At 47.7% G+C, this 25,015-nt stretch overlaps 1 protein-coding gene across 5 annotated transcripts in view; it reads left to right on the top strand.

Annotated features, from left to right (window-relative positions):
* The window catches only part of CCAR2 (cell cycle and apoptosis regulator 2), a 566,602-nt gene that overhangs the window by 43,566 nt on the left and 498,021 nt on the right, over positions 1 to 25,015 (top strand). For all 5 annotated transcript variants that reach the window (XM_069214048.1, XM_069214051.1, XM_069214050.1 and 2 more), the window contains one exon: positions 4,002 to 4,093. In XM_069214048.1, the coding sequence (XP_069070149.1) occupies positions 4,002 to 4,093 (92 nt within the window). The remainder of the gene's footprint in view (positions 1 to 4,001; positions 4,094 to 25,015) is intronic.

A 25,015-nucleotide genomic window follows, 5' to 3' on the forward strand; every position in this document is an offset into this window, starting at 1 on the left:
CACACTAGAGACATGTTGCTGGCCCCATGGGGAGAGTGCCTTTGTCACTCTGAGGCCAGTAACAAAGCCTGCACTGGGTGGAGATGCTAACACCTCCCCCAGGCAGGAGCTGTGACACCTGGCGGTGAGCCTCAAAGGCTCACCCCTTTGTCACAGCCCAGCAGGGCACTCCAGCTTAGTGGAGTTGCCCGCCCCCTCCGGCCACGGCCCCCACTTTTGGCGGCAAGGCTGGAGGGAACAAAGAAAGCAACAAGGAGGAGTCACTGGCCAGTCAGGACAGCCCCTAAGGTGTCCTGAGCTGAAGTGACTCTAACTTTTAGAAATCCTCCATCTTGCAGATGGAGGATTCCCCCAATAGGGTTAGGATTGTGACCCCCTCCCCTTGGGAGGAGGCACAAAGAGGGTGTACCCACCCTCAGGGCTAGTAGCCATTGGCTACTAACCCCCCAGACCTAAACACGCCCTTAAATTTAGTATTTAAGGGCTACCCTGAACCCTAGAAAATTAGATTCCTGCAACAAGAAGAAGGACTGCCCAGCTGAAAACCCCTGCAGCGGAAGACCAGAAGACGACAACTGCCTTGGCTCCAGAAACTCACCGGCCTGTCTCCTGCCTTCCAAAGACCCTGCTCCAGCGACGCCTTCCGAAGGGACCAGCGACCTCGACATCCTCTGAGGACTGCCCCTGCTTCGAAAAGACAAGAAACTCCCGAGGACAGCGGACCTGCTCCAAGAAAAGCTGCAACTTTGTTTCCAGCAGCTTTAAAGAACCCTGCAAGCTCCCCGCAAGAAGCGTGAGACTTGCAACCCTGCACCCGGCGACCCCGACTCGGCTGGTGGCGAGCCAACACCTCAGGAGGGACCCCAGGACTACTCTGATACTGTGAGTACCAAAACCTGTCCCCCCTGAGCCCCCACAGCGCCGCCTGCAGAGGGAATCCCGAGGCTTCCCCTGACCGCGACTCTTGGAATCCCAAGTCCCGACGCCTGGGAGAGACCCTGCACCCGCAGCCCCCAGGACCTGAAGGACCGGACTTTCACTGGAGAAGTGACCCCCAGGAGTCCCTCTCCCTTGCCCAAGTGGAGGTTTCCCCGAGGAATCCCCCCCTTGCCTGCCTGCAGCGCTGAAGAGATCCCGAGATCTCTCATAGACTAACATTGCGAACCCGACGCTTGTTTCTACACTGCACCCGGCCGCCCCCGCGCCGCTGAGGGTGAAATTTCTGTGTGGGCTTGTGTCCCCCCCGGTGCCCTACAAAACCCCCCTGGTCTGCCCTCCGAAGACGCGGGTACTTACCTGCAAGCAGACCGGAACCGGGGCACCCCCTTCTCTCCATTCTAGCCTATGCGTTTTGGGCACCACTTTGAACTCTGCACCTGACCGGCCCTGAGCTGCTGGTGTGGTGACTTTGGGGTTGCTCTGAACCCCCAACGGTGGGCTACCTTGGACCAAGAACTGAACCCTGTAAGTGTCTTACTTACCTGGTAAAACTAACAAATACTTACCTCCCCTAGGAACTGTGAAAATTGCACTAAGTGTCCACTTTTAAAACAGCTATTTGTGAATAACTTGAAAAGTATACATGCAATTTTTATGATTTGAAGTTCCTAAAGTACTTACCTGCAATACCTTTCGAATAAGATATTACATGTAGAATTTGAACCTGTGGTTCTTAAAATAAACTAAGAAAAGATATTTTTCTATACAAAACCTATTGGCTGGATTTGTCTCTGAGTGTGTGTACCTCATTTATTGTCTATGTGTATGTACAACAAATGCTTAACACTACTCCTTGGATAAGCCTACTGCTCGACCACACTACCACAAAATAGAGCATTAGTATTATCTATTTTTACCACTATTTTACCTCTAAGGGGAACCCTTGGACTCTGTGCATGCTATTCCTTACTTTGAAATAGCACATACAGAGCCAACTTCCTACAGGGGGTAACCATGCCAAGGAGGCATTTCCTTACACTGTGGATGGGGTGACTTGACTTAAACCTTATTGGCGGCAAGGTGCATCAGGTTTGAGGTCCGCAGAACTGGGAATCTGCCCTGAGGAAAAGAGACTGCCTATCTAACTTGTCCTAGATCACTGTCCGGCCAAACAGTATTAAGACAATTCAGATATATCTGGTGCTGTACTAATATAAAGAAAGAGGATTCACTGTGATGGGCAAAAGGCAAACTACCAGCTACTGGTATATGAATTATTCTGTTCAGTCAAGTGACCATTAGTTTTCATCTGCTAATTTCTTTCTTGCAGCTAATAAAGTCTGGGAAGTGAAACTGTTTAATTTTAACCACTTTCATTTGCAATTTAGGAGTTCACCTTATAATGTTGCTTTCATTCTTGCTTTGGAATTTAGGAAATTGTGAAGAGTTTTAACATTTCTTTGAACACTTTGTCATTTATTGTCAACTATTTGTTGTCATTAAAAGATTTCTGTATGCTTGTTGATGCCATGCTCAAACTGTGCACAGTTTCAGGTTTATTTTAGTTTGACTTGACATTTTTATTTTAAACAGCAGTGGATTCCCATGAGATCTTAAGATTCTACACAGAAAAATTGGTCTTTCTCTGGGTAATTGAGAGAGGACTAAGCATGAAAGCTTCATCAGACCTAATGTTTTGTTGTAGGTAGCCCGTGATGCCTTGTAGTTTATCATAACAAAGCTGTTGGTTACTGTTTTGATGCTCTGGCCAGGTGATCAGTAGCCGAAGGACCCAATCTGAAGTTCCCAGATCAAAAAAATATAGTGCCAGTTGTTTCATGCAGTTAACTTATTTATTCTGGCAAACACATTTTTGCAATGTTAAAAGATAAATGCAGTGACTGCCAAAGTTGATGTAGCACGCTTTGACATTGGGGCCCTACATCTGTGGCATCAGCATCCCTGTCTAGGCCTTCTGCCTTAAGTATACAAGCTTTTGAGTACATTGACAGTTCTTGCAAAAAGAGCCCTCTGCCTGTGCTGTTTTTTTTTTTTTTGGGATGCACAAATATTAGGTTGGTCCGGAAGCTATTTTACTGGGCACCCACAGCAATAGCGACTGACTCAACTTGTTTAATCCCAGTGCAATCTGCTTTGTTTGGGAGAAGTGAGATTGGTCTGTTTTTCAGGGCTTAAAATTTCTCCTATATGTCAGAAACCTGGGATCTCAGTGTTGAAAGTGCTCTTAGTGCATAAATAATGTCGGACTTCTGCTCTTAATGTATTCTAATCGTCTTTTTTTTTTATACACCCTTGCCCTTCAGCCGTTTTACGAATTTATTATTTCAGGCCAGCTGTTTTTTTTTTTTTTTTTTTTTTCTGGTGCTAGTTTTTAGAAGGGGTCAATCGCATTGCAAAAGACCTAGTTAGTCATTCACAGAGGCTTCATGTCTTGTAAACAAGTTTAAGCAATAGGCTTGACTTGGATCTAAGACTTGCTGCTGCAGTGTCCAAAAAGCAACAGAAGTTAGAAGTTGGAAGCTGAGGAAGCAGTTCACTCAGTTCCTTTGTGCTGTGGGCACAGAGGAAGCGTGCTGTGCTATTCTTAGTGTTGCTGTTTCTTCCTGCCTTCCAGGTCTCAGCACACTAATGTGAACTAAATCTGTAATCAAGTTTGATTAAACTGGTTGATACTACTCTGAAGTCAGTTGCCATCTCATTTTCCAATATTGGTTGACTCATCCACAGTCTGTCACCTATGTTCCTCTTCTTTTGGTGCTTGGTCCAGTTAAGGAAATTCTGTCTCCTGTGGCCCATGACAACATTTCTAGGTAATTGTGTTGAACGGACACACAGCAACTGTCATTCAGACCTAAATGTCAGCCATGAACTCTAAGCCTGTCGCATCGCAAGGGAAGAGTGGGATGACTGGTAAGAGGATTTTCTTGTGCTCTCTGATTCCATCCTCTTCAACCCCTTCATAGTCTACACAGTTGCTTTGTATAGGCATGTACATATGGGATTCGCCCTAACACTGAAAGGTGCCTTTCGTTTTTCTTTAGGAAATCAACCTGCATCCCTACTGGGGCCTCCACCAAGCTATATGAATTCGTCCATTGGCCAAGACATGTCTCAGAATACAATGCACATGCAGGTATGCCACATTGTTACTACTTAATGAGCCATTTTTGCAGTTTGGCTGATGAGTCTGGTTAGATAGGATGTATGTTCCTTCCTGATCACAGAAGAAAGGGAAGGTTGTCACTTTGGCGCTTCTACAAGGCGACTGTGAATTAGCTGCATGGAGCTTTTGTGTTTTTTAACCCCCTTTTTCTTTTTTAGTGAAAAACAATGATGTGGCGTGGAAGTTAGTTTACTTAGGGCAGACTGCTTAAGTTTGAAATGCACTTTGCCTTTTTTTGTTGTTGTTTGTGTGTGTGTGTGTGTGTGTGTCTGTATATATTATATCACACTGTCAATTTGTGTTAAGTTGGTCCTGTGACTCTAGCTCTGACAGAAGTTGCTTAATGAAAAGCGCCTGAACAGCGGTGCTAGTATTTCAATCTTCCCACCAGTAGATATGGAACCTAATCCCCTGCATAAGAGTACAGTGTAAAGTTTGTGTTCCAGGTCACTTTCAAAACTGCCATTTGTAACTTTTTGTCTGTTTAATGAACATGTTTTTCTTTATTGCTTAAATAAAACCAAATACCTCTCATCACATTAACAGTAGTGGGGGAAAACATGCAGAATTAGATTATAGATACATCCAGTAGAAAAAGGCATGTGTTTATGTCGATTTAATGGAAATAGTTAGGAGCTGCTTCATAAAATTAGCTAAGTCCAATTTATAGAGCACCCAGATTTCTCCAAATTTCACTTACTCACTCTTTGTTATAACATTCTTAGATAAGTACTACAAAGGAATTTTCAAATCTCCGGCCTTCTATGGTTTCTAAGACTTAACAGTAACATTCACACTACCTGTTCCTGCAAATAGACCAGTGTTTGCACTAAAATGTTAATCATGTGCTGGTTGTCAACATGACCCATCAACACCTTCCTCCCGTCCAGGATAATCGCTCATGGAAAGGTCAGCTTCTGCATATGAATCCGATTTGTTTACAGAAACTGTGTTCGCCTGTCTTGTGCTTAAATACAGGTGAAACCTGAAATATTGAATGGAACTATATTTTTCTAAATGAGTGGGCGCTTAACATGATGCATATTCCAACAATGGCAATGCCAACCATCGGGAAATCCAGATATCTCCTCACAAGTTTAATTGATGATCTAGTTGACTTGTTTTCTCAAACTTGGAAAAGAAGCCAACTTTCACAGTGAAATGGTTCAGAGGACGTTACTGATTTTGATTTAAATATATATATATTAGCTGAAACCATTTAAACAAGCAGCTGTGATGTTTCAGTGTGTGTTTTGCTTAAAAAAAAAAAGTAGGGAATATCACAACTTCACTATCTCGTTTGTGTTGCAGAAGTACCTTTATTCCCAGCAAAGGCGTGTGATAACGCACCTCGATGACTTTGGGGCAAGGCTTTTGCCAAATGTGTGTAGCTCCTTCATAGTGTAAATGGCAGCTCACATGAATCTCCAAGATCAAAATAATTGGTGAACGTGCCACTATTTAAAGAAATACATACACGCAAGTCATAAATCAAGAATCCAAAGATCACTTCTTCTAACCTCCTATGAATTTGATTCAGAGTTTGGAATCCTACTTTAAACAAAGAAGGGCACCACGAAACTTTAATAATCCATGTGATCATATCCCGTCTGTCATAACTGGTCACCTAAGAAACTGACCCAATACATTCCTGCTAATTTAATGTGAAAATGTGTCCAGTCATAGAGAAAGGAACTGTAGCAAATAAAGATATTATAAAATAAGCAATGCTATTGTAACCATCTGTGTCATAGGCCACCAAACAGTGAGTGTTTCTTCTGCCTTTCAGAACACAGCCTTTATTAATATTATTGGTGTTCACTGATCAACTACAGATCTGGAGACAGACTTTGTATTATGACAAAACGGTTGGTCTATGCACAGATTAAACCCCTTTCATGGCATATCACCGCATCATGAGTCTTTTTCACCCCTGTTAATCTTCACAGTCAATACCGTCACTGTAGTCTTGCTTATGAGTCATGTCATAACTCTTACACTCTGAGCTTGGACTTCTTGTGGTTACCTTTTATCCTGTGATTGAATGTGCTTGAGCACCTTTCATCTGGAAAGAAGGATCTAGGGTAAGGAAAGATGTTGTCATCGAGCCATTCTCCTCCCCACCTCTTCCTTTGTATTTTCCTGAAAAAAAGACTCTGGTAAGATAGGTTGTTGCCATGTAGCCATTCTCCAACTCTACTGATAAACACCATCTTTTATAATCCCAGGCCTCATCCCTTCCTTTTTCTGTCACTCCCTCTCCCCTTTCATTCTTATTGGTGGAGGAAATTTGTGGCAAATTCTGCCCCTTCTCCCACCTCCACTATTAGTCATCCTCGCTTGTAGCTGTCCCTACAAAATTTCAGGACCCTGCTCCCTTTGCACCAAATGTCCATGACTTTCTCAGCATTCTGATGTTTCTGTGTTATAGGGATTATTCCCTTTCCCCAAAACCTGTCCATTCTGGAGCAGGTATTGTAATGAAAATAGGTTGTGCTATTTTGTTTTGACATGCTGCAATTTGGTGTTCTCTCTTGTTGATGGTGATCATCTATCCTCTCAAAAGAGTTTCCCCTTCCCAACCACAGGGGTCCTTGTCTCACACACTTCACCAACTGGTGCTTGGTTCTCGAAATTTTCTACATTTACCTCCTCCCATTTAGACACCTGCATTCTGAAGATTAGGTTGATGGTGATCTTACTCTTTAGTTTATCTACTAACAAATTATATTAATAATAAATTGCATTAATCAGTAGTGCAGCTGATTACAACATGTTAGTGCCCAATACTAAACCTAATTCGCTTCAAACGTAGCAATTAGATTTGATCTTACATATAACAGAAAAACTAGAGAATTCTCCACACAATAATGCACTTTTGCAACCCGCCTCAAGTTGAGACCACTCACAGTCTGCAAGTGCTTGTTATGGACCTTGCCACTGGTGCAGTGAAAATGGCAATCAAATTTGGTTGTAGCTGGGATCCTGGTCTGATCATTAAGATGCCATTATTTCTCTGAATATTTCTCAGTTTGTTTTGCTGATGCACCACGAGATAATGAAAATGGTACAGCAGTAAACTAGATAAGTAAATCATGGATTAATGTACCTATTTAAGGACTTCACAGTTCACCCTGCAAAGCAATTACTGAGTGTTGAGAAGACACCAGATAAAGGTATCTTAGACATTTAAACCGATAAATCGCTTCAACAGAAAACCTGTTTCCGTTATCAAAACTTAGCATGGGTGAACATCATCTGATCTGGAGAGGTTAACTAATGAGATAATCTGTTTTATGTCAGACCATTTATACAGTAGGGAAATGTTATTTCCATAAAAAGTTACTGTTCGACTTTTTTTAAATTGTTACCTTGGAAAAATAAAGGGTCAAACGAGCCACCATGGGTCCAGTTAATTGTAGCTTTTGAACATGTACATAACTATTAACACGTTCAATGTAAATACCAGCAATACAAAACAGATAATGTTAAAACAGTAAAGCATTCAAAACAGCATGCACATTAAAACAATAATTTCGTATGATTAAAGACTATCAACATAGGTTCTACCGATCCGCCCCGTAAAGGGGATTGAAATCTGTTGTGGCTCATGAAGGGTCTTGTCTTTACGACTGCAGCATCATCCAACTGTGTCCACCACCTCAGTAGGGTTAAATAATACATTTAGGTATCTTTATTCTTGTATATGTTCCAGTTTAAGGCCATTTACAAACCACAAGCACTTAACCCTGACTACCCAGAGGACATCACCTTGGTTGTACTGACATTCATAACACGTGTATCAAATATTTCTTTTTTCTGTAATTCTTTAGCAAACCATTCATTCTCGGGTAGTATCTGCATGTCGTAGGTCATGGGTTTAACACACTGTGGTCTTCATGTGCTACTTTACATCTTGTGCTATTGATAGATATTATATTGAAAGCTCGCTGTGCTGAGCATGCATCTTTCATTGCTCAGCTGTACCCAGCAAACATGCTGAAGTGGGTGAGAGGGGAGTGCTGTCCCATGTACAGACTTTTACATTGTTGAAAGAAAAATGTTGTCACCCACCTGTAAATGTGGGGTTGACACTTTGGCCACAAGTAGACATATCACTTTCACTTCCACCACATTTCATATATTTCTGTGTTTACCTGGTTGATGAAGACTACCATCCGTTGGAAATACTGGATTCCTCCAGTGAGACAGTATATTGCGGGGGTAGGGGTAGAGGAGGGGGGATGATTCTTGAAAACTTCCATATGAAATTAGTCAGTAACCTTCAGTGAGATTGTTTACGCTATCTGAACCCTACCATTATCTTTGCTTTCCCTTAAATTTCTTTGTAATTGATTGGACCTTTGCTTGATTTTAAGAAAACTGGATGTAAATGCAAGGGAACTGAGCAAGAAAAATAACAGATTAAACGGGCTAAAATTAGACAAGAATTACTGCTGACTTATAGTGCAAGTCACTCACATTTAGGAGCTGTTCGTTTTTCTGACTCCCATGAAAAGGATCTTTGAGACAAGCTATTTTCACAATTTGTGGAAGGAAAAGCTGTTACTCGTATTACAGTTTTTTTTCTGTATTCGATCCCTGCACGGGGGCAGCATACCTTTGTAATTTAAGAAATATCCATTCTGTTGTAGGAAGAAGGGCTCTTGTGGAGTTGGGGTGTGTCTGCCACATTCCCTTAGGAGCTGATCTTTATCAAGATGCGTGTCCTCCAGTGACTCCATACTCGGAGAAGAATTTTGACTCCTAAAAGAGACTTGCTTACTGATAGAAGCACCTTCTTGTGGGTTGTAGTGGAATATATGGTGTAAGGAAATGCCTCCTTGGCATGGTTACCCCCTGACTTTTTGCCTTTGCTGATGCTATGTTTTGAATTGAAAGTGTGCTGAGGCCTGCTAACCAGGCCCCAGCACCAGTGTTCTTTCCCTAACCTGTCCTTTTGTATCCACAATTGGCACACCCTGGCATCCAGGTAAGTCCCTTGTAACTGGTACCTCTGGTACCAAGGGCCCTGATGCCAGGGAAGGTCTCTAAGGGCTGCAGCATGTCTTATGCCACCCTGGAGACCCCTCACTCAGCACAGACACACTGCTTACCAGCTTGTGTGTGCTAGTGAGAACAAAATGAGTAAGTCGACATGGCGCTGCCCTCAGGTTGCCATGCCAGCCTCTCACTGCCTATGTAGTATAGGTAAGACACCCCTCTAGCAGGCCTTACAGCCCTAAGGCAGGGTGCACTATACCATAGGTGAGGGCACCAGTGCATGAGCACTGTGCCCCTACAGTGTCTAAGCCAAACCTTAGACATTGTAAGTGCAGGGTAGCCATAGGAGTATATGGTCTGGGAGTCTGTCAAACACGAACTCCACAGCCCCATAATGGCTACACTGAAAACTGGGAAGTTTGGTATCAAACTTCTCAGCACAATAAATGCACACTGATGCCAGTGTACATTTTATTGTGAAATACACCCCAGAGGGCACCTTAGAGGTGCCCCCTGAAACCTTAACCAACTATCTGTGTAGGCTGACTGGTTCCAGCAGCCTGCCACACTAGAGACATGTTGCTGGCCCCATGGGGAGAGTGCCTTTGTCACTCTGAGGCCCAGTAACAAAGCCTGCACTGGGTGGAGATGCTAACACCTCCCCCAGGCAGGAGCTGTAACACCTGGCGGTGAGCCTCAAAGGCTCACCCCTTTGTTCCAGCACCGCAGGACACTCCAGCTAGTGGAGTTGCCCGCCCCCTCCGGCCACGGCCCCCACTTTTGCCGGCAAGGCCGGAGAAAATAATGAGAAAAACAAGGAGTCGTCACTGGCCAGTCAGGACAGCCCCTAAGGTGTCCTGAGCTGAAGTGACTCTAACTTTTAGAAATCCTCCATCTTGCAGATGGAGGATTCCCCCAATAGGATTAGGGATGTGACCCCCTCCCCTTGGGAGGAGGCACAAAGAGGGTGTACTCACCCTCAGGGCTAGTAGCCATTGGCTACTAACCCCCCCAGACCTAAACACGCCCTTAAATTTAGTATTTAAGGGCTTCCCTGAACCTAGGAAAATAGATTCCTGAAACTACAAGAAGAAGAGGACTGCTGAGCTGAAAAACCCCTGCAGAGGAAGAACAGAAGACACCAACTGCTTTGCCCCCAGACTTACCGGCCTGTCTCCTGCCTTCTAAAGAAACCTGCTCCAGCGACGCTTTCCAAGGGACCAGCGACCTCTGAATCCTCTGAGGACTGCCCTTCTTCAAGAAAGACAAGAAACTCCCGAGGACAGCGGCACTGCTCCAAAAGAACTGCAACTTTGTTACAGAGGAGCAGATTTAAAGACCCCTACAAATCCCCGCAAGAAGCGTGAGACTTGCAACACTGCACCCGGCGACCCCGACTCGACTGGTGGAGAACCAACACCTCAGGGAGGACCCTCCGGCGACTCCAAGACTGTGAGTAACCAAAGTTGTCCCCCCTGAGCCCCCACAGCGATGCCTGCAGAGGGAATCCCGAGGCTCCCCCTGACCGCGACTGCCTGAACTCCCTTTCCCGACGGCTGGAAAAGACCCTGCACCCGCAGCCCCCAGCACCTAAAGGAACGGAACTCCTGTGCAGGAGTGACCCCCAGGAGGCCCTCTCCCTTGCCCAGGTGGTGGCTACCCCGAGGAGCCCCCCCCCCCCTGCCTGCCTGCATCGCTGAAGAGACCCCTTGGTCTCCCATAGGAAACTATTGGAAACCCGATGCGTGTTTACACACTGCACCCGGCCACCCCCGCGCTGCCGAGGGTGTACTTTTTGTGCTGACTCGTGTCCCCCCCCCCCCCCCCCCCCCCGGTGCCCTACAAAACCCCCCTGGTCTGCCCTCCGAAGACGCGGGTACTTACCTGCTGGCAGACTGGAACCGGGGCACCCCCTTCTCTCCATTGAAGCCTATGTGTTTTGGGCACCTCTTTGACCTCTGCACCTGACCGGCCCTGAGCTGCTGGTGTGGTGACTTTGGGGTTGCTCTGAACCCCCAACGGTGGGCTACCTTGGACCAAAAACTGAAACCTGTAAGTGACTTACTTACCTGTTGAAAATAACAATACTTTACCTCCCCCAGGAACTGTGAAAATTGCACTGTGTCCACTTTTAAAACAGCTATTTGTGTTTTATGTAAAAAGTATATATGCTACCGTAATTATTCAAAGTTCCTAAAGTACTTACCTGCAATACCTTTCAAATGAGATATTACATGTAGAATTTGAACCTGTGGTTCTTAAAATAAACTAAGAAAATATATTTTTCTATAACAAAACCTATTGGCTGGATTTGTCTCTGAGTGTGTGTTCCTCATTTATTGCCTGTGTGTATGTACAACAAATGCTTAACACTACTCCTTTGATAAGCCTACTGCTCGACCACACTACCACAAAATAGAGCATTAGTATTATCTCTTTTTGCCACTATCTTACCTCTAAGGGGAACCCTTGGACTCTGTGCATACTATTCCTTACTTTGAAATAGTGCATACAGAGCCAACTTCCTACATTGGTGGATCAGCGGTGGGGTACAAGACTTTGCATTTGCTGGACTACTCAGCCAATACCTGATCACACGACAAATTCCCAAAATTGTCATTAGAAATTGATTTTTGCAATTTAAAATTTTTCTAAATTCTTTAAAGTCCTGCTAGAGCCTTGTGTTAGTCCCTGTTAGCATTTCTTTTAGAGTTTAAAAGTTTGGTAAAAGTTTGAATTAGATTCTAGAACTAGTTTTTAGATTCTTAAAAAGTACTCCAACTTTTAGAAGCATAATGTCTAGCACAGATGTGAATGTGGTGGAACTCGACACCACACCTTACCTCCATCTTCAGATGAGAGAGCTAAGGTCACTCTGTAAACTAAAGAAAATAGCAATGGGCTCCAGACCTTCCAAACTACAGCTCCAGGAGCTGTTGGCAGAGTTTGAAAGAGCCAACCCCTCTGAGGATGGCAACACAGAGGATGAGGATAGTGACTTGGAGGGTGATCCCCCCCCCCCCCCCCCCCCACCAGTCCTATCTAGGGAGAACAGGGCCTCTCAAGCCCTGACTCCAAAAATAATAGTCAGAGATGCTGGTTCCCTCACAGGAGGGACAATCCTCTCTGAAATCACTGAGGATAACCCCAGTGAAGAGGACATCCAGTTAGCCAGGATGACCAAAAGATTGGCTTTGGAAAGACAAATCCTAGCCATAGAAAGGGAAAGACAAGAGATGGGCCTAGGACCCATCAATGGTGGCAGCAACATAAATAGGGTCAGAGATTCTCCTGACATGTTGAAAATCCCTAAAGGGATTGTAACAAAATATGAAGATGGTGATGACATCACCAAATGGTTCACAGCTTTTGAGAGGGCTTGTGTAACCAGAAAAGTGAACAAATCTCACTGGGGTGCCCTCCTTTGGGAAATGTTCACAGGAAAGTGTAGGGATAGACTCCTCACACTCCCTGGAAAAGATGCAGAATCTTATGACCTCATGAAGGGAACCCTGATTGAGGGCTTTGGATTCTCCACTGAGGAGTATAGGATTAGATTCAGGGGGGCTCAAAAATCCTCGAGCCAGACCTGGGTTGACTTTGTAGACTACTCAGTAAAAACACTAGATGGTTGGATTCAAGGCAGTGGTGTAAGTGATTATGATGGGCTGTACAATTTATTTGTGAAAGAACACCTGTTAAGTAACTGTTTCAATGATAAACTGCATCAGCATCTTATGGACCTAGGACCAATTTCTCCCCAAGAATTGGGAAATAAGGCGGACCATTGGGTCAAGACTAGGGTGTCCAAAACTTCCACAGGGGGTGACCAAAAGAAAGGGGTCACAAAACCTCCCCAGGGGAAAGGTGGTGAGATAGCCAAAAACAAAAATAGTAAAGAGTCTTCTACAGGCCCCCAAAAACCTGCACAGGAGGGTGGGCCCAGAGCCTCTTCACAAAACAATTCTGGGTACAAGGGTAAAAACTTTGATCCCAAAAAGGCCTGGTGTCGTAGCTGTAGTCCGTCTGGACACCAAACTGGAGACAAGGCCTGTCCCAAGAAAAATACCACTTCAAGCTCCACTCCAGGTAACACTGGAATGGCTAGTCTCCAAGTGGGATCAACAGTGTGCCCAGAGCAAATCAGGTGTCACACTGAAGCTACATTAGTCTCTGAGGGTGGGGTGGATTTAGCCACACTGGCTGCCTGGCCCCCTAATATGCAAAAATACAGGCAGCAGCTCTTAATTAATGGGACAAGTGTAGAGGGCCTGAGGGATACAGGTGCCAGTGTCACTATGGTGACAGAGAAACTGGTTTCCCCTGGCCAATACCTGACTGGACAAACCTATCCAGTCACCAATGCTGACAATCAAACTAAAGTTCATCCCATGGCAATGGTAACTTTAGAGTGGGGAGGGGTCAATGGCCTGAAACAGGTGGTGGTCTCCTGAAATATCCCAGTAGACTGTTTGCTTGGAAATGACCTGGAGTCCTCAGCATGGGCTGAGGTAGAACTGAAAACCCATGCAGCCATGCTGGGTATCCCTGAACTGGTGTGTGTCAAGACAAGGGCACAGTGCAAGGCACAGGGTGAAAAAGTAGAGCTGGAGTCTGGAAGAAAGGCCCAGCCTACCAAGAGAAAAGGAAAGTCAGCTGGGAAACCAGCTGCAACACAGCAAGAAAAAGGGAACCTCTCTTCTCAGGAAGAAGTTCTGCCCTCTGAGGGAACTGAGCCCATGGAGCTGGAACCTTATCAGGTTGAGCTCTTAGGCCCAGGGGGACCCTCAAGGGAAGAGTTGTGTAAGGGACAAGAAACCTGTCCCTCTCTTGAAGGCCTTAGGCAGCAAGCTGCTGAAGAGTCCAAAGGCAAGAAAAATGGAACACATAGGGTCTATTGGGAAGATGGACTCATGTACACTGAGGCAAGAGATCCCAAACCTGGTGCCACTAGGAGAGTGGTAGTGCCTCAGGGTTTCAGAGAGTTTATTCTGACCTTAGCCCATGATATTCCCCTTGCTGGGCATTTGGGACAAACCAAGACGTGGGAGAGGTTAGTCAACCACTTCTACTGGCCCCCTATGTCCCAGAAGGTTAAGGAGTTTTGCCTCTCCTGTCCCACCTGTCAAGCCAGTGGTAAGACAGGTGGACATCCAAAGGCTCCCCTCATTCCACTTCCAGTGGTGGGGGTCCCCTTTGAAAGAGTGGGTGTGGACATAGTTGGTCCACTAGAACCTCCCACAGCCTCAGGAAATATGTACATCCTAGTAGTAGTGGATCATGCTACTGGGTATCCTGAAGCTATTCCCCTTAGGTCGACTACTGCCCCTGCAGTAGCCAAGGCCCTCATTGGTATCTTTACCAGAGTGGGTTTCCCTAAGGAGGTGGGGTCTGACAGAGGTACCAACTTCATGTCAGCATACCTAAAACACATGTGGAATGAGTGTGGAGTGACTTATAAATTCACTACACCATATCATCCACAAACTAATGGCCTTGTTGAGAGATTCAACAAGACATTAAAGGGCATGATCATGGGGCTCCCAGAAAAACTCAAAAGGAGATGGGATGTCCTCTTGCCATGTCTGCTTTTCGCTTACAGAGAGGTGCCTCAGAAGGGAGTAGGGTTCTCACCCTTTGAACTTCTGTTTGGCCACCCTGTAAGGGGACCACTTGCTCTTGTTAAAGAAGGCTGGGAGAGACCTCTTCATGAGCCTAAACAAGACATAGTGGACTATGTACTTGGCCTTCGCTCAAGAATGGCAGAGTACATGGAAAAGGCAAGCAAAAACCTTGAGGCCAGCCAACAACTCCAGAAGTCTTGGTATGACCAAAAGGCTGCAATGGTTGAATTCCAACCAGGGCAGAAAGTTTGGGTTTTGGAGCCTGTGGCTCCCAGGGCACTTCAGGACAGATGGAGTGGCCCTTACCCAATCCTGGAAAAGAAGAGTCAGGTCACCTACCTGGTGGACCTAGGCACAAGCAGGAGCCCCAAGAGGGTGATCCATGTAAACCGCCTAAAACTCTTCCATGATAGGGCTGATGTAAATCTGTTGATGGTAACAGATGAGGACCAGGAAGCTGAGAGTGAACCTCTCCCTGATCTCCTCTCATCAAACCCTAAAGATGACTCATTGGATGGAGTGATCTATTCAGACACCCTCTCTGACCAACAGCAATCTGATTGTAGGAAGGTCCTGCAACAGTTTGCTGAGCTCTTCTCCTTAACCCCTGGTCAGACACACCTGTGTACCCATGATGTGGACCACGGAGACAGCATGCCTATCAAAAACAAAATCTTCAGACAGTCTGACTTATTTAAGGAAAGCATCAAAGTGGAAGTCCACAAGATGCTGGAGTTGGGAGTAATTGAGTACTCTGACAGCCCCTGGGCTAGCCCAGTGGTCTTAGTCCCCAAACCTCACACCAAAGATGGAAAGAGAGAGATGAGGTTTTGTGTGGACTACAGAGGTCTCAATTCTGTCACCAAGACAGATGCCCATCCCATACCTAGAGCTGACGAGCTGATTGACAAATTAGGTGCTGCCAAATTCTTAAGTACCTTTGACTTGACAGCAGGGTACTGGCAAATCAAAATGGCACCTGGAGCAAAAGAGAAAACAGCATTCTCCACACCTGATGGGCATTATCAGTTTACTGTTATGCCCTTTGGCTTAAAGAATGCCCCTGCCACCTTCCAAAGGTTGGTGAATCAAGTCCTTGCTGGGTTGGAATCCTTTAGTGCAGCTTATCTTGATGATATTGCTGTCTTCAGCTCCACCCGGCAGGATCACCTGGTCCACCTGAAGAAGGTTTTGAAGGCTCTGCAATCTGCAGGCCTCTCTATCAAGGCATCCAAATGCCAGATAGGGCAGGGAACTGTGGTTTACTTGGGACACCTTGTCCGTGGAGGCCAAGTTCAGCCACTCCAGTCTAAGATCCAGACTATTCTGGACTGGGTAACTCCAAAAACCCAGACTCAAGTCAGGGCATTCCTTGGCTTGACTGGGTACTATAGGAGGTTTGTGAAGGGATATTGATCCATTGTGACAGCCCTCACAGAATTGACCTCCAAGAAAATGCCCATGAAAGTAAACTGGACTGTAGAGTGCCAACAGGCCTTTGACACCCTGAAACAAGCTATGTGCACAGCACCAGTTCTAAAAGCTCCAGATTACTCCAAGCAATTAATTGTGCAAACAGATGCCTCTGAACATGGGATAGGGGCAGTTTTGTCCCAAACAAATGATGATGGCCTTGACCAGCCTGTTGCTTTCATTAGCAGGAGGTTACTCCCCAGGGAGCAGCGTTGGAGTGCCATTGAGAGGGAGGCCTTTGCTGTGGTTTGGTCCCTGAAAAAGCTGAGACCATACCTCTTCGCCGCCACAGATGACATCAGACATCAAATGGACAACGGCGAAACCTCGGCCCTCATCCTTCTCGACCTATCAGCCGCTTTTGACACAGTCTGCCACCGCACCCTACTGACCCGCCTCCAGGAAGCCGGCATCCAAGACAAAGCCCTCCACTTGATCTCATCCTTTCTCTCCGACAGAACTCCGAGAGTCCGACTCTCCCCCTTTCGCTCCAAAGCCACCAACCTCATCTGCGGCGTCCCCCAAGGATCCTCCCTCAGCCCTACTTTGTTCAACGTCTACATGGCCCCCCTCGCAAAACTGGCCCGCCAGCATCATCTCCTACGCCGACGACACCCAGCTCGTCCTCTCCCTGACCAAAGACCCACTCACCGCCAAAACAAACCTCCACGAAGGACTAAAAACCATCGCCGAATGGATGAACAACAGTCGCCTGAAACTCAACTCCGACAAGACGGAAATCCTCATCCTCGGGCGCTCTCCTTCGGCCTGGAACGACTCATGGTGGCCCGCCGACCTCGGACCCCCACCCACCCCTGCCAGCCACGCAAGAAACCTCGGCTTCATCCTGGACTCTGCACTCACCATGTCCAAACAGGTCAGCACCGTCTCCTCCTCCTGTTTCAACACCCTCCGCATGCTCCGCAGAATCTTCAAGTGGATTCCAACAGAGACCAGAAAGATGGTGACCCAAGCCCTCGTCAGCAGCAGACTTGACTACGGCAACGCACTCTACACAGGCATCCCAACCAAAGACATCAAACGACTCCAGCGTATCCAAAATGCCTCCGCCCGACTGATCCTCGACATACCCCGCCGATGTCACATCTCCCCTCACCTGAGGGAACTCCACTGGCTCCCGGTGGAGAAGAGGATCACCTTTAAACTCCTCACCCACGCTCACAAGGCACTTCACAACGCCGAACCCTCCTACCTCAACTAAAGACTCAATTTCTATGCTCCCACACGTCAACTTCGATCCGCCAACCTCGCCCTCGCCGTCGTCCCCCGAATCCAGCGCAAGACCTGCGGCGGCAGATCCTTCTCCTTCCTCGCCGCCAAGTCCTGGAACTCTCTCCCCACATCTCTACGCCAGACCCAGGACCTCCTCACCTTCAGGAGACTCCTCAAATCCTGGCTCTTCGACCGCTAACTGCAGCTCACCTCCACCCCCTCCCCTTCCCCCCAGCGCCTCGAAACCCTGACGGGTACATAGCGCGCTTTATAAATATCGTGATTGATTGATTGATTTGGTACTCACTTTGTAGTTCAAACCGACCACAGGCCTCTCAGATGGCTGATGCAAATGAAAGGTGAAAATCCAAAACTGTTGAGGTGGTCCATCTCCCTACAGGGAATGGACTTTATAGTGGAACACAGACCTGGGACTGCCCATGCCAATGCAGATGGCCTTTCCAGGTTCTTCCACTTAGAAAATGAAGACTCTCTTGGGAAAGGTTAGTCTCATCCTCTTTCGTTTGGGGGGGGTTGTGTAAGGAAATGCCTCCTTGGCATGGTTACCCCCTGACTTTTTGCCTTTGCTGATGCTATGTTTTGAATTGAAAGTGTGCTGAGGCCTGCTAACCAGGCCCCAGCACCAGTGTTCTTTCCCTAACCTGTCCTTTTGTATCCACAATTGGCACACCCTGGCATCCAGGTAAGTCCCTTGTAACTGGTACCTCTGGTACCAAGGACCCTGATGCCAGGGAAGGTCTCTAAGGGCTGCAGCATGTCTTATGCCACCCTGGAGACCCCTCACTCAGCACAGACACACTGCTTACCAGCTTGTGTGTGCTAGTGAGAACAAAATGAGTAAGTCGACATGGCACTGCCCTCAGGTTGCCATGCCAGCCTCTCACTGCCTATGCAGTATAGGTAAGACACCCCTCTAGCAGGCCTTACAGCCCTAAGGCAGGGTGCACTATACCATAGGTGAGGGCACCAGTGCATGAGCACTGTGCCCCTACAGTGTCTAAGCCAAACCTTAGACATTGTAAGTGCAGGGTAGCCATAATAGTATATGGTCTGGGAGTCTGTCAAACACGAACTCCACAGCACCATAACGGCTACACTGAAAACTGGGAAGTTTGGTATCAAACTTCTCAGCACAATAAATGCGCACTGATGCCAGTGTACATTTTATTGTGAAATACACCCCAGAGGGCACCTTAGAGGTGCCCCCTGAAACCTGAACCAACTATCTGTGTAGGCTGACTGGTTCCAGCAGCCTGCCACACTAGAGACATGTTGCTGGCCCCATGGGGAGAGTGCCTTTGTCACTCTGAGGCCAGTAACAAAGCCTGCACTGAGTGGAGATGCTAACACCTACCCCAGGCAGGAGCTGTAACACCTGGCGGTGAGCCTCAAAGGCTCACCCCTTTGTTCCAGCACCGCAGGACACTCCAGCTAGTGGAGTTGCCCACCCCCTCCGGCCACGGCCCCCACTTTTGCCGGCAAGGCCGGAGAAAATAATGAGAAAAACAAGGAGTCGTCACTGGCCAGTCAGGACAGCCCCTAAGGTGTCCTGAGCTGAAGTGACTCTAACTTTTAGAAATCCTCCATCTTGCAGATGGAGGATTCCCCCAATAGGATTAGGGATGTGACCCCAACCCCTTGGGAGGAGGCACAAAGAGGGTGTACTCACCCTCAGGGCTAGTAGCCATTGGCTACTAACCCCCCAGACCTAAACACGCCCTTAAATTTAGTATTTAAGGGCTTCCCTGAACCTAGGAAAATAGATTCCTGAAACTACAAGAAGAAGAAGACTGCTGAGCTGAAAAACCCCTGCAGAGGAAGAACAGAAGACACCAACTGCTTTGGCCCCAGACTTACCGGCCTGTCTCCTGCCTTCCAAAGAAACCTGCTCCAGCGACGCTTTCCAAGGGACCAGCGACCTCTGAATCCTCTGAGGACTGCCCTGCTTCAAGAAGGACCAGAAACTCCCGAGGACAGCGGCACTGCTCCAAAAGAACTGCAACTTTGTTACAGAGGAGCAGATTTAAAGACCCCTGCAAATCCCCGCAAGAAGCGTGAGACTTGCAACACTGCACCCGGCGACCCCGACTCGACTGGTGGAGAACCAACACCTCAGGGAGGACCCTCCGGCGACTCCAAGACTGTGAGTAACCAAAGTTGTCCCCCCTGAGCCCCCACAGCGACGCCTGCAGAGGGAATCCCGAGGCTCCCCCTGACCGCGACTGCCTGAACTCCCTTTCCCGACGGCTGGAAAAGACCCTGCACCCGCAGCCCCCAGCACCTAAAGGAACGGAACTCCTGTTCAGGAGTGACTCCCAGGAGGCCCTCTCCCTTGCCCAGGTGGTGGCTACCCCGAGGAGCTCCCCCCTTGCCTGCCTGCATCGCTGAAGAGACCCCTTGGTCTCCCATAGGAAACTATTGGAAACCCGACGCGTGTTTACACACTGCACCCGGCCGCCCCCGCGCTGCTGAGGGTGTACTTTTTGTGCTGACTCGGAACCCTTGGACTCTGTGCATACTATTCCTTACTTTGAAATAGTGCATACAGAGCCAACTTCTTACATATGGTCATCTACATTTCCAACACTTAGTCGAGTCGCTAATCCTCCCAGCAGTAAGACAGAAGTACCATTTTATGCCACTGTTTCCAGTACCTTTGTGTCCTAAGAGTAGGAGGTACAACACCATATGAATTAAGGTTGGCATGCCCATGTTGCCAGGTTGAAGAATGCACGTGCCTTCATATTGCTCAGGAGATATGATCGATCCTTGTGGGATACAGTGGATATTATATTTGCAGATGAACTGAGAGTTAAAGCAGGGCTTCCACGAGGTTTTGAATGAAGGTCATTTTTTCCTTCAGTCACATTTTCAATGCAGCTGCTGTCATGCTAAAGCTGATAGCAATAAATACTGTTGCTGGTTTTCCCTGAGGATATGTGTAGGAAGTTGGCTCTGTATGTGCTATTTCAAAGTAAGGAATAGCATGCACAGAGTCCAAGGGTTCCCCTTAGAGGTAAAATAGTGGTAAAAATAGATAATACTAATGCTCTATTTTGTGGTAGTGTGGTCGAGCAGTAGGCTTATCCAAGGAGTAGTGTTAAGCATTTGTTGTACATACACATAGACAATAAATGAGGTACACACACTCAGAGACAAATCCAGCCAATAGGTTTTGTATAGAAAAATATCTTTTCTTAGTTTATTTTAAGAACCACAGGTTCAAATTCTACATGTAATATCTTATTCGAAAGGTATTGCAGGTAAGTACTTTAGGAACTTCAAATCATAAAAATTGCATGTATACTTTTCAAGTTATTCACAAATAGCTGTTTTAAAAGTGGACACTTAGTGCAATTTTCACAGTTCCTAGGGGAGGTAAGTATTTGTTAGTTTTACCAGGTAAGTAAGACACTTACAGGGTTCAGTTCTTGGTCCAAGGTAGCCCACCGTTGGGGGTTCAGAGCAACCCCAAAGTCACCACACCAGCAGCTCAGGGCCGGTCAGGTGCAGAGTTCAAAGTGGTGCCCAAAACACATAGGCTAGAATGGAGAGAAGGGGGTGCCCCGGTTCCGGTCTGCTTGCAGGTAAGTACCCGCGTCTTCGGAGGGCAGACCAGGGGGGTTTTGTAGGGCACCGGGGGGGACACAAGTCCACACAGAAATTTCACCCTCAGCAGCGCGGGGGCGGCCGGGTGCAGTGTAGAAACGAGCGTCGGGTTCGCAATGTTAGTCTATGAGAGATCTCGGGATCTCTTCAGCGCTGCAGGCAGGCAAGGGGGGGATTCCTCGGGGAAACCTCCACTTGGGCGAGGGAGAGGGACTCCTGGGGGTCGCTTCTCCAGTGAAAGTCCGGTCCTTCAGGTCCTGGGGGCTGCGGGTGCAGGGTCTCTCCCAGGCGTCGGGACTTTAGGTTCAAAGAGTCGCGGTCAGGGGAAGCCTCGGGATTCCCTCTGCAGGCGGCGCTGTGGGGGCTCAGGGGGGACAGGTTTTGGTACTCACAGTATCAGAGTAGTCCTGGGGTCCCTCCTGAGGCGTCGGATCTCCACCAGCCGAGTCGGGGTCGCCGGGTGCAGTGTTGCAAGTCTCACGCTTCTTGCGGGGAGCTTGCAGGGTTCTTTAAAGCTGCTGGAAACAAAGTTGCAGCTTTTCTTGGAGCAGGTCCGCTGTCCTCGGGAGTTTCTTGTCTTTTCGAAGCAGGGGCAGTCCTCAGAGGATGTCGAGGTCGCTGGTCCCTCTGGAAGGCGTCGCTGGAGCAGGATCTTTGGAAGGCAGGAGACAGGCCGGTGAGTTTCTGGAGCCAAGGCAGTTGTCGTCTTCTGGTCTTCCGCTGCAGGGGTTTTCAGCTGGGCAGTCCTTCTTCTTGTTGCAGGAATCTAATTTTCTAGGGTTCAGGGTAGCCCTTAAATACTAAATTTAAGGGCGTGTTTAGGTCTGGGGGGTTAGTAGCCAATGGCTACTAGCCCTGAGGGTGGGTACACCCTCTTTGTGCCTCCTCCCAAGGGGAGGGGGTCACAATCCTAACCCTATTGGGGGAATCCTCCATCTGCAAGATGGAGGATTTCTAAAAGTTAGAGTCACTTCAGCTCAGGACACCTTAGGGGCTGTCCTGACTGGCCAGTGACTCCTCCTTGTTGCTTTCTTTGTTCCCTCCAGCCTTGCCGCCAAAAGTGGGGGCCGTGGCCGGAGGGGGCGGGCAACTCCACTAAGCTGGAGTGCCCTGCTGGGCTGTGACAAAGGGGTGAGCCTTTGAGGCTCACCGCCAGGTGTCACAGCTCCTGCCTGGGGGAGGTGTTAGCATCTCCACCCAGTGCAGGCTTTGTTACTGGCCTCAGAGTGACAAAGGCACTCTCCCCATGGGGCCAGCAACATGTCTCTAGTGTGGCAGGCTGCTGGAACCAGTCAGCCTACACAGATAGTTGGTTAAGTTTCAGGGGGCACCTCTAAGGTGCCCTCTGTGGTGTATTTTACAATAAAATGTACACTGGTTTCAGTGTGCATTTATTGTGCTGAGAAGTTTGATACCAAACTTCCCAGTTTTCAGTGTAGCCATTATGGTGCTGTGGAGTTCGAGTAAAACAGACTCCCAGACCATATACTCTTATGGCTACCCTGCACTTACAATGTCTAAGGTTTTGTTTAGACACTGTAGGGGCACAGTGCTCATGCACTGGTACCCTCACCTATGGTATAGTGCACCCTGCCTTAGGGCTGTAAGGCCTGCTAGAGGGGTGTCTTACCTATACTGCATAGGCAGTGAGAGGCTGGCATGGCACCCTGAGGGGAGTGCCATGTCGACTTACTCATTTTGTTCTCACTAGCACACACAGGCTTGTAAGCAGTGTGTCTGTGCCGAGTGAGGGGTCTCTAGGGTGGCATAAGACATGCTGCAGCCCTTAGAGACCTTTCTTGGCATCAGGGCCCTTGGTACTAGAAGTACCAGTTACAAGGGACTTATCTGAATGCCAGGGTGTGCCAATTGTGGATACACTGGTACATTTTAGGTGAAGGAACACTGGTGCTGGGGCCTGGTTAGCAGGGTCCCAGCACACTTCTCAGTCAAGTCAGCATCAGTATCAGGCAAAAAGTGGGGGGATAACTGCAACAGGGAGCCATTTCTTTACACAAGCCCCCCCCAGCCCACAGGCCAGGAGACTCAGCCCAAGCTGGGAGAGTCTTCCTAGTCTGTCAGGCGAGGAAGAGTAGGAGAAATAGGCTGGTTAGTTGCAGGGCCTACTCTGCCTTACATCCTTCTGTTCAGGTCATTCCCTTTGGGGAACTGACCCACTTCCACAGTGATAGGACCTAGTCTGAATTGCCTCTTGTCTGCCTCTTCAATGTCTCCACCCATTCTTTTTATTTTGGGTTTAGAGGTATCCACCTCTGCTAATCTTATCTTAGCCAGGGTCATCCCTAGCTTACCCAAAGAGGTTACCCAGAGCTGGAGTAACCCCACCATGACCAACAGGGTCAGGGGGCCTAACTTGCTATTTGGCATGGGGTCTGACCACCATGCCAAGGATAGTGCAGCCATAAAGGCTAACACCCAGCAGAGGCCACTGACAGCTGTCAGTGCCCAGAACCACACCTTTAGCTCTTCACCTAAAAGGGAAGGGGCTAAGTTACAGGCCTCTTTGGGTTCAGGCTGCCTGTCTGCTGTATTAGAGTGGGGGGTTACCACATCTTGTAGTAAACACCCTTCTTCCACTCTTTCTTCTGTTAGCTGAGGAGCCACCCACTCAGGTTTAACAGTTGCCTGACTAGCCAGGACTTCTTGTGGGTCAGGTTGGACTTTATCAGGGCCATTTTTGGAGTTCTCCCCTACTGGAGCAGAATCTCCTTGGCTTGCTGTAACCTTGGCTAAAGGTTGTCCACCCTTCCTACTCTGTTTTCTTTTCTTCTTCTTCTGGGGCCTGCTTGCATTTACTGCAGAGGCAGGACTTCCAGAATCCTTGGGAGAGGACTGGCACTGGACCAGTTCCTCTCTTGGGCTCTGACTAACCTCTGGGTAGTCATTTCCAAGGAGACAATCAAGGGGGAGGTCTGTACTGACTACTACCCTTCTCCAGCTAAGAGTGCCACCCACTTCTATGGGTACTAAAGCCACAGGCCTCTTAGTGACCCTGTCTAGGCTAACTCTTACCCTGGCAGTCTCACCTGGGATGTACTGGTTTGAGAGCACCAGCCTGTCATGCACAATAGTGTGACTGGCACAAGTGTCTCTCAGGGCAGTGGTTGGGATTCCATTCACCAGTAGGTGGTGGAAGTGTCTACTTCCCTCTGGAATCTCCAACTCACCTGTTGGGCCCTGTTTCCAGTTGAAGGCTATGAAGACCTCCTCATCTGAGGAGTCATCTCCCATGGCTACACTGGTTACCCCTGGAATTTTGTTCTGGGGTTTGTTTTTGGGACAAGAAGTGTCCTTGGTGTGGTGCCCAGACTGTTTACAGTTGTGGCACCATGCCTTAGTGGCATCCCAGTTCTTACCCTGGTACCCACCTTTGTTTTGGGTTGTGTCTTGGGGCCCACCCACCTGTTCTGGTTTTTGGGGGCCTACAGAGGACTCTTTTTCTTTGTTTCTAGTGTCACCCACTTTCTCCTGGGGAGTTTTTGTAACCCCTTTCTTTCGGTCACCCCCAGTGGAAGTTTTGGTTACCCTAGTCTTGACCCAGTGGTCTGCCTTCTTTCCCAATTCTTGGGGAGAAATTGGACCTAGGTCTACCAGATACTGATGCAACTTTTCATTGAAGCAGTTACTTAAAATGTGTTCTTTCATAAACAAATTATAAAGCCCAACATAGTCACACACTTCATTTCCAGTTAACCAACCATCTAGTGTTTTTACTGAGTAGTCTACAAAATCAACCCAGGTCTGGCTCGAGGATTTTTGAGCCCCCCTGAATCTAATTCTATACTCCTCAGTGGAGAATCCAAAGCCCTCAATCAGGGTACCCTTCATGAGGTCATAAGATTCTGCATCTTTTCCAGAGAGTGTGAGGAGTCTATCCCTACACTTTCCAGTGAACATTTCCCAAAGG

Source organism: Pleurodeles waltl, chromosome 11 (genome assembly GCF_031143425.1).
Source record: "Pleurodeles waltl isolate 20211129_DDA chromosome 11, aPleWal1.hap1.20221129, whole genome shotgun sequence".
Taxonomy (NCBI): Eukaryota; Metazoa; Chordata; class Amphibia; order Caudata; family Salamandridae; genus Pleurodeles; species Pleurodeles waltl.